Genomic DNA, 10,544 nt, shown 5'->3' on the forward strand with positions numbered 1-10,544 from the left:
TGGAGCCATTCAGTTCCCCAAGGAAATGGTGGTAGGCCCATGGAAATAGCCCACGAGTGGATTCAGGTTTCTGGTTGCCGGTTGGACCATGCTGCTAAGGAAGCGTGTGTCAAAACTGCAGTACTGTGTCCAGCTCTGGGCTCCCCGGTACAAGAAAGACAACGCCATACTGGAGCAAGTCCAGTGAAGGGACACAAAGATGGTTAAGGGTGTCTGACCTATGAAGCAAGGTTGAAAGAGCTGGGACTCTTCAGCCTGGAGAAGGGAAGGGTTGGTGGGATCTTACAAATGTGTATAAATGCCTGATGGGCGGGAATAAAGAGGATGGAGCCAGACTTTTTTCTGTGCTATGCAGTGAAAGCACAAGAGGCAATGAGCACAAACTGATACATAAAATTTTTCATTTAAACAAAAGAAAAATTATTTACTGCTGTGGTAATTGAACACTGGAACAGGTTGCCCGGAGAGGTTGTGGCATCTCCATCCTTGGAGATAATCAAAACCTGACTGGAAGTGATCCTGAGCAACCTGCTCTAGTTGACCCTACTGTGAGCGAGGGGATTGGACTAAACAGTCTTCAGAGGTCTCTTCCAACCTCAGCCGTTCTGTGTATCTATGATTCTCTAAGGTACTTGAAGAAACGTGTCTTTGTTTTACTTAAAGAAACAGTTTTTTTTCCCAGTGCTTTGTTATTTTACTATTCAATTGCTATTAATCAGTGGAAGATTTTAGTGTTCATTTTATCTGTCAGTACTAACATTTAGTTTGCTCTGCAGATGTCCTGTAGCATGGCAGGTGAAGAGGACTTCTTTTTGGAAGAAAAAAGATTCAAGCAGTACTGTGAAGAATTTATTAAACATTCACAGCAGATAGGAGATGGTTGGGAGTGGAGAACTAGCAAGGTAAAAATAATCATAGTGTTGATTTTTAGATACCCTCACTGGCCTTCTTGAGCTGTTGACAACCACCACAAGCTGGAACATCCTTTAAGGGGGGTTTACATCACGTGAAATAAATGGTATTTTACACAGCTGGTGCAAGAACAAAATAGTGCATAGGCGGCTTGCCTGAGGATTTAGGCCAGTACATCTATTGAATAAGGTTCATGAATCCAGAAACAACTGCTGCGATGGTCTAGTGCAACTTGTTGTGTAACAAAGGGGTAGGATGACCTGAGATGTTTTCTGTTTTGATCAGAAAATGTTTTTTAAGGCATTGTGCAGTCTTCATTTTCAGAATTCCCTGAATTTCCCCATTTCAGAAGGATGGGGAAGCAGTGACAGCTCTCAACAAGCCTTTTGAATGGTTGACTGTGCTTACAATTGAATTTAAAAAAAAAAAAAAAAGCTGTTACTTTTAATCTTAACTGCCTAGCTTAATCTTCCAGCCATTGGTAGCTGTACCTGGTCTACTAAGGTGAGGACCCTTCTTTTATCAGAATTCTCCCTGGTTTGGTACTTCAGATTCAGATCAATTAATCCCTTAACCTTGTTGGTGTAAAAGCAAAACATGTTGAGCTCCCTGACTGTTTGATGTGTTTTCCAATATTTTAATAATTCTTGTGGATCTCCTCTTAATCCTTTCCAGTATATAAAAATCCTTTTTTTGACTGTGAGCAAAAGTAGACAATGAATGTTGTATCACTGTGAAATTCAAGCCTTCCCACTCCGGGCAAGTGCTTATGGTTATATGTACAAGGAGCACTTTTACCCTTTAAGCTGAAATAGCACATAGTCTTTGTTCTAGATGTGTGACTTAATATTTTGTATTAAAATACATGTTAGTTGTGTATAGCAAGCAGAAGAATCTGTCTGTATTAATGATCAATTCCCATTATTTGCTGCTTCCCTATAACTTTCAAACCTCACCAATAATAATTACATATTGTTTCTAGGTCATTAATCAAAATTTTAAGTAGCGTGGGGCCAAGACTGGTCTCACAGGACCCCATTAGAATCACTTCTTTTATGAGGATTCCCCGTTTTTAAGTTACATTTGAGATCTGTGAATTAATCATTTTTTCATCCTTTAGTCTGTGTCAGATTAGTGTGGGATTATTTTAATTTTTTAATTTCCGCTTGTGGAATCGACACTTACGCAGACTTATGCAAATCTGAGCATATATCGTTATGACTTTTGTGTTTGTCAACCAAACGTGTCTTTTTAAGTTACCATGACAAAATCTATTTTTCTTAAAAAGATCCTCCATTTACTGTATATATTTCTTTATTTACTGAATTCATATACATACTGATATATGATGTCTTCTGTTATTTTGCTTGAGATGATGTCAAGCTAATATGTGGATAGTTACACAAATTAGCCAGTATGTAAAGATGTATTGATATATGCTGGCTTTCTCCAAAGTTCTCTGAAACTTCCACAGTGCTCGAAGACTTAAAGAAAATGGGCAGTTCTTATGTAGTGATTTAAAAATTCCTAATGATAACCACTTCATGCTAATGTCCTGCTTAGCCGCTGCTGAAATGAAAACTTCATAATAGTTATGCCTTATGGCTACATAATTTGTATTTGTTCTATAACAACAAATATTTTGAATACTTGCTTTTTCTACTTTGAATGCTTCTGTTATTTTCCATCTAATAATAAATCCACAGGATAAAAATCCTATTGTTCTAGGATTTCTTTTAGCCACACTTTTTTTGATGGGTGGGCAATGTAGGTTTTCATATGTTCTCTTGCTTCTCTGACCGGTTTTCAATAATGGATGGTTTGGGATGCTCATTATTATCTGTGTATTTCTTTCTGCTGTAGAAAATGTACTTCTCTAGCTTATTTTATTTTATTTTATTTTATTTTTACTTTAATGGCTTTAGTGGTTTCCCATGCTTTCATGAATTTTTGGGAGAAAAGTCATGCTTGTACCATTTTGAAATGCAAGAAGTCCCGGAATAAATGTATGCCATCGTTTCTATATAAGTAATTATACATTAGCATTTGTCACCCTTTCATCACAGATGAAGCAGAATTTCAGTAAGAAACAGGATCTTGGCCTTAGATGGAGTCCATTTAGAAGTTTTTAAAAGAGTGCAAATACTAGCCAAGTGTTACAATGCACCCTTTCTTACAGACCACCATTTGAAACTTTAGATTTCAGTCCAAGGCTATATTTGCGAGGATTTATTCAACAAAGAAAGATACTCTGAGCCTCTATTGGGAGTTTAACACATGGGTCAAAGTTTGAACTTTCTGTGAAATAAGAAGCTTTGCTGGAAATAGCAGAATGAGATAGATTTTTGTTTTCATGTATAAAAAAATTGTAAGAGTTTTTTTTTTTAATGGGCCAAGTTGGCGACTCTGTGATTTCAGTGTGTGATAAAAACCTGGCCATTGAGACCATCCATTTATAGTATATAGTCTGGGAAGGAAGCTTTTCGTTAACAAGATGTCTCATTGTCTTTTTGCTTTTTTTACCAATATATGTCTTGTGGGTAGTTTGGGACACTCTTAATTTTGCTGATGTAATGTACTTGGATCCCATTCCTCATTCCATACTCACGTGAATAGACCCATTGATAGCAATAAGACCACACAAGTAGACCAGGCTTGTAGAACTGTGTTCTTGTGTTCCTATGTTTTCTGTAGAGATTAAATTTAGATGATGAAATACTCATTGTTTTTGTGGAGCTGACTCTTGTGGCATAAGCTCACATGGCTCAAGCAGAACCCTGTATTTATAGCTATAAGTAAAATGTTCTAAACTATGTTATTTTTATAATCTGCTTTTTTTTCCCAGAAGAAAGCTGTAAAAAAGCCAAGAGCACCTCTACTGTAGGACCTGATGGAGCTGAACTTGGGTGCTGTTGTTAGGGATGGGTAGTTAGATCCTGGCCGTGAAGGCTGCCCCCCGTTTGCTTTCTGCCTTATGTTTGTTTCATATTTAGTTAGGTTAATCTAGGTAATCATATCAAAGGCTATATCAGTTCACTGTTGCTTATGATACTCACAAGACAGCTGGAGTAGAAATTGACTCCCTTTCCACATAATGGGATCAAAGTCCTTGCTGAAATATGAAGTTATTTATAGGGGCAGAAGTGTACAAAATACATAAACACTACAGAGAGTGCAACAGGAGGGTTGCTTCTCTTTCCTGCCACCTCTCCTCTAGCCTCTGACATACAGCTATCAAATACAGAGACTTCTAACTCCATGTTTCCTGCTATCCATAGATGTTTTTTCATGGCACTCAAATGCTACAGAATGCAAAGGCTATGGAGCTTGGCTCCTTTCTGCTGACAGAAAGAACTGGTTCAGGGAGGTGAATGCTATACCCAACCCTTCTCTGGCGAAGCTCATTGTGCCTTGGGGCATTTTACCTCTGTGGGTGGCTGTAGTACTTTCTTTGCTGCTCTTAGGGGGATAAATACCAATGCAGGTAGCTTTACTCCTGCTGACACTCGCAAGAAGCTCCACAAGGAGAGACTTGAGTGTTAAGAGTGAGAGAAGTGGCTTTTGTATCACCTAGTTAGGCTTAATTTTTCTGTCACTTGTCCTCTGCGTGCTTCATTCTTCATTGCACAGGATGCAGTTGGTTCTGCAGCCAGGATATCCTGCAAAGTTTGGCGGATTCATGCTCTTGATGAGATTTAGTGAGAAAATAAGGCATGCAGTAGGGGAAGTTACGAGCACGGTAATTGCTCATAGTATGATTCATGCTTAAAAATTTGTGGACAAAAACACACGTAGAGAGCATTACCATTTTTTATCAGGTGTGAAACTCAATAAGAACAAAGTAAACAAATAGCCCATAGCAGATCTTGCAGGTACATATATTCTACAGTGTCCTTGAAAAGAGAGAGCTGGTGTGTCAGAATAAAACCCGTGTTGATTTAAAGGTCAGAATACATGAAATAAACTGTGTCAGCAATGACAGATTTACTAAAGAGTTAAATTATTGTTAAATTTGCAGCCTTGTCAAGCAATTTAATGCTACATTAATGAATTTTGTAGAGAGACTGTTCTGATGAAAAAGGATTCTATTCAAATGTTGCGCGTATGCTTTCTGTGTTTGTCTAAAATAAAATGTAATGAAACAGCTAATAAAACCCCAGTTTGTTTCCTTTGAGAAATAAATTCTTAACTTGCAACTACTATTCTTTGTGTTCTGCATACTCTTCCTCCCTTTCAGAGTGTACATTTTTCCAGTGATCTGTTACTGAACTTCTCTCCTCTTACTTCTAATTAAAAAAAATATATGTTTATATATGTGTGCAGATGAGTCAGGTCAGCAAGGGGCGAAAGCTCCTAAAACCTTCTCCTGCCACTCTGAAATTGCACAAGGGCCTTTTACAACAGTAGACCATGTGGCCTGGGAAGCAGAATGATAAAAGGGGAACTGGGAGAAGGTACAGCTTTGTCTGTTTTCTCTTACATTTGACCCTCAGAGGGAGCAAATTGTGACTCTGCACACAAGTTCTGAAGTGGTTTGGGTTTTTTTTTTCAGGACTTAAAGAAAGTTAGAGGGGGAACAGAGCAAAAATAAACCAATCTACTAAGAAGTGGAAAGTTTATACTGGTGTGAATGCATTGCTTGAGATAGATAGGTCAAAATCGTTAACAGCTGCTCATCTCTTCATGACCTTAGTGCACTGTCTTCCAGTTCTTTGGCACTCATCCTGATCCCCAAGTAGCAGTTGTCTTATTCAATTAATAGCTATATTAAATTTTATTTTTACTGTTCAGGTCTTTGACTTCCTTTAACACCAAGAATTAGTGTAAACTACCTGTGAGAAGATGCTGAAAAGCAGTGCAGTCATCGGTGCCTATAAAAAGACTTCGAGCTTATGCCTAAATACCACGTTCTGTTTATTTTCTAGAACAGTGATAGCATTTAGCATTTTGGTTACAGAAATTTTTTTTCTTGTTCTCTGAACACAGGACCTTGGTGATGGTTACCTTAGTAAAACACACTTCCAAGTAAGAAATAGAAACATCCCACCAGATCTCAAGGAGAAAAACAGTGATAACATTGAACAAACGTTATTTACACATGTTGAAGTAAGTACAGATTTTAGACTTTTGTGTTTATAAAATAAATCATGAACAGGATATTTTAAAATATTATATTATTAAATTAAATCCCTCCAGAAGGATTTCAGATCTTAAGTTTCCAGTGGCTTTTAATTATTCCTTCTACAGTTGTTCTTATTCAGGTGTACAGCTATATTGGTGATGAAAATTGGGAGGAAATGGAAAGGCTCCAGCATCTTTCATGTATATATTTTCCTCACGGAAGGATAATATTTCGTTGCACATTGATTCACTAACATTAAGGAAACTTTTTTTTGTGTGTGGAAAAAGATTAAGCATCAAGATTTAGTTATCTTAGAGGTAAATATTAATTAAAAAAATAAAGACAACTTTGTGGTTAATATTAATATGAAGTGTATAAGTTGGGTATAGGAATTTTATACTCGGTGCACACTTTTCTACTGTGGAACTAACTTAAAATACTGAACAATTTTTTGAAACCGGTGGTGGGAAATAAAATAGATTTGGTGTTCTTGAAGGAGAATAAACTTCTTTCTTTCAGAAAATGAAAACCATTCGTTAAACTTAGGGTGAACTGATCTGAATAATTATTTGCTTGTTTGATTCTGCATTAGACCTCCAGATTATTGAGTGATCGAGATATAAACAGTAGAAATTCACTCCCTTGTTATGTTGTTAGCATAAATACAAAAAGAAATCTTGGATTATAATTGACTGAAAACAATGTATTCTATATATTATAAATTGTTGAATAGATGGACATGGTATATTTTCCAGTTACCTTTTTCTGCAAGAATTCCTTTTCTTTTTTCATCAGCACACTGATTTTTATTTTTTTTCCACAGAGACTCCAGTACAGGGTCTGAAATGAATATTCTTTTGGCCTGGTTTCTGAAGGAAATGGCACTTAAAACAATCATGCTGTCCGTTAGTCTGTGATGTAGTAATTTCTACTGATTTTTGAGTTCACTCACAGGTTTCAGCTGTATTTTAAAGAGGGGTAGATATCAAAAAGTATTTGGTTCTTAAAAATTTTGTGAAAGCACATGGCTGGCTAGATGAAAGATGACTTTTACTGGGAGGTAGAAGTCTGATGTTTACGTTCTGTTTGGCTGGTCAGTGCAAGTTCGGGACTGGACTAAAGTAGCACTTTGGTCCCTTAGAATGCCATGAGGAACAGCTAGGGTTCAAATGACACAAGTAAGCTGGAAACAAGATGTGGTTCTTTTACCAATAAGATGACTCATTCAATCCACTAAAAAAAAAAAAGAAAATTTTACAACCCCGTTGTTGATACACCAGCTTTAATACGAATTGGAATCCATATAATCTTTAGAATCATTATCTTGCTTTTGTTTGATAAGTACCAATTATAAGCATAGTATGTAAGTCATCTGAAGCGTAGCTGAAGCATTTTAAGTTTTCCTTTAATTTAAATTCTAGTATTTCCTAAAATGAAGGCTAGTATCAGTGCTTCAGAGGTTCTTACTTATTTGTCACTACAGCAGTGTTTGTATACTTCAGTTCTGACTTGTAAGAACAGATTACTGTTTATATTCAAAATTGCTTTTCACGATTGTGACTTTTTTTTAATAATGAATCAAGTCTTCATTACAGAGCATATTTGAAAAGAACATCTTGTAAAAAGTCATTGAGTCCTTCTGGAAAGAAGTATCAGCTATAGAAAAAGTGTCACAACACAAAAAAGGCTTCAGAGACTGTAACATACTGAAACAAAGTTCTCAATATACTGAAATACAATAAACAGTCTTTAATATACAGAAATACGATTCCAGGCCAAATTCTATGGTTTATCAAGATACTAATATTAATAATTACCTCTTGAAATATTGTGCAAGATTTCTGTGTTTTGAATCATAGAAATGTCTAGGTTGAAAGGGACCTTGAACATTAGCTGATTCGCTCTGAGAAGGAGCCTTTGTTCATGTTGTGTAGTGGCAGTAAAGATGAGTGAAGCAAGAGAAAGGTCTTAGAAAATTATGTAGGTTATAAGACATGAGGTTATGCATAAGAAAAAAATTGAGTTTCTTCTCCAAAATATTCACTGCCTAATAGAGACTATGTCAAATTTATATTCTTCATTGAACTGAAAGGTAACCAGGCTGTTAAAGTTACTTAATCTAGCAAATGGGAGAAGCACACCAATAAGTTGGAAAATGAAATTCGCTATGGATACACAAAATAAAACTATGTATTTAACACTAAGGGAAAGATAGAAATGGTGACTGTAGAGGGGATAAGTGTGCTCAAGCACAGCAGTGCGGGTGTAAGATGCATGTTCTTTTCCACAGATGTTGAATGCGAGAGTCCTGTTGCACTGTTCTAACAGTCTGTTATTTAAATAGGTTTTGTTTTTGTAAAAATACATGTTGCACCCATAAATCACATGGTGTTATAGAGTTACTACATTCTCTTTCAATGTTATTGAAATACCTTCTGATGAATAGAGTTCAGCAAAAGTTGTGGTCTTGGTAGAACTTGGAAAGTTTTCCACTGGTTATATGCCTTCAATATTTAGCATTTTTTTCCTTAGAAAATTTACAAATTTTATTTTTATATATTTGAAGTCTAAAGGAGCTCTAGATAATAATTTTAATTTACTTTGGAAAAATTGTGGTCATTGTCTGATAGTTGCATATTTCACAATTTTCAGTTTCAGAATTACTGTTGTGATCTAGATTTATCTATGTTGTATCTCTACTATTTGTGTCTTATTGAGATATTTCCATCTGCCAGTAGCCTGATCATCTTCTTCAAGGCGTGGTAGGAGATATGAGGCATAGTTTTATGTAAGATAATTAACTAGGAACAGCAAGAAAGGAAAAATTGGGAAATTAAGGTCTGAGTAATCAATATCCATGGTTAGGAAAAAGCAGTGTTGACAAAAAGACAAGGGAGAAAATGTACTGTGGTATATGACAGGGCATAAGAGGCCACAAGATTTTCCTCTCCTGTTCCTGGGAATCCAGTTCAGAGATTACAAATAGAACGTTAGTTTTGGCCGGCAAGGTGAAAATGAGGAGGAAAATAAGAAGACAAATTCTTGAAGCTGGAGGGAAATACAGGAAAGTTATCCATAATGAGGATATAACTCCTATTTAAGTAGTTGAACCAAAGGTGCATCAGGGAAGAGATGATGTTGAATAAATCAGTGAATATATCCTGTTGTAGCAAAGAGTACAATTAGGATGTTGAAACTGCAGAGAAGCAAAATTAAAAAATTTTGCTTTTTTTTAATGACCCTTGTGTTAAGGGTCATTTCAGTATAAAGAATACAATCCAACTCATGACGCTTATACTGTACCCACTTAAAGCTGTGAGCCTTCTCACAGCTCCCAACACCCTATACAGTCCTCATGCGTGTTCATAAGGTAATTCCTCTACTCTTGAGGACAGCTCAGGAATTAGGAAGAGTGATTTTTTTTTTTAAATCTGTGAAGAGATACTGAAGTATAGTGATACAGTGCAGAAAATACACAGAATAGCTGAAGTAACTTTATTCAAATAGAAAATCAATTATCAGTTATTACAGTATCAAAAATGTGCTAATCTTACGAGATCTCCAGGGAACCTGATCAAATTATTTGAAAAGTTTATTTCAGCTCATTGGTCATATGGACAGTTAACATTTCCAACTTTCCATCTCATTGTCTGGTATCTAAATATTTGGAGCCTTCCTGGTGAAGGAGTGATGAATAACTATGTATTGTGGTCTTTTCTGCAGAGCAGTCTGTATTATGTGGTATGCTTGGTTTCATTTACACAAGTTGTGTTTTCATCTGAAAACCAAGAATAAAATTCTGTGTGGGTTTCTTTCTGCTTATTTTAGATATCTGCAATATAGAGCTTGTCACTTAAATCTTTGTTTCAGCCTGAGGAGGTAAAAAAGCATTTTTGGGTATAAGTCAGTCAACCTCAACCTATTTTAGGTGTCTTCTCTAGGAGAAGATGAGTCTGAAAGTGTCCGTTTTTCTTCACTGATGATCAAGGGAAGCTAGATGGTAGGTGTCTGCATTTTGTCATGTGAATCTCATACAACAAAATATGGATGTGAGCTCATTAAAAGCAGTAGTAATTTTTGCTGGTGACTTCTCTGAGGCTGAGATTTCACTTTGACAGTAAAGCTTATACTTAGCTGAGGACTGTATTTTGTAAAGTAGCAACTCAAAAAAAAAAAAAAGAAAAAAGGGTTTAAGGATAAACTGTTGGAGCAACTGACATTGGCTTAAGCTTTGATTGAAATCCTTACACTGGGACTGGCATGCTTGTGCAGTGGAACGCTGTGACCTTTGTGGTACTGGGAGTCAGAACTGGCAGTCATAGTACACGTAATGGATCTGCACATGCTAGTGTGCCAAAGTACCACCCTTTTTCAGGGGGACGGTGGTGCAAGTTGCTGTATTCCAGCTCTTGTTGGAACTTCTCACTTGCACAGAGGTTCCTGTACTGCAGGTATTGTGCGATACTAAGGATCAGCTGATTGGCAGTAAATTGCTGTAATGGGAGGCAGC

At 36.4% G+C, this 10,544-nt stretch overlaps 1 protein-coding gene across 1 annotated transcript in view; it reads left to right on the forward strand.

Moving 5' to 3' along the window:
• The first annotated feature begins 776 nt into the window (after nucleotides 1–776).
• The window catches only part of ATG10 (autophagy related 10), an 81,393-nt gene continuing 71,625 nt past the window's right edge, over nucleotides 777–10,544 (forward strand). Inside the window, exons 1-2 of the mRNA XM_009331775.1 lie at nucleotides 777–902; nucleotides 5,899–6,018. Of these exons, the coding sequence (XP_009330050.1) occupies nucleotides 777–902; nucleotides 5,899–6,018 (246 nt within the window). The remainder of the gene's footprint in view (nucleotides 903–5,898; nucleotides 6,019–10,544) is intronic.

This window comes from Pygoscelis adeliae, unplaced genomic scaffold (assembly GCF_000699105.1).
Source record: "Pygoscelis adeliae isolate BGI_AS28 unplaced genomic scaffold, ASM69910v1 Scaffold19, whole genome shotgun sequence".
NCBI lineage: Eukaryota > Metazoa > Chordata > Aves > Sphenisciformes > Spheniscidae > Pygoscelis > Pygoscelis adeliae.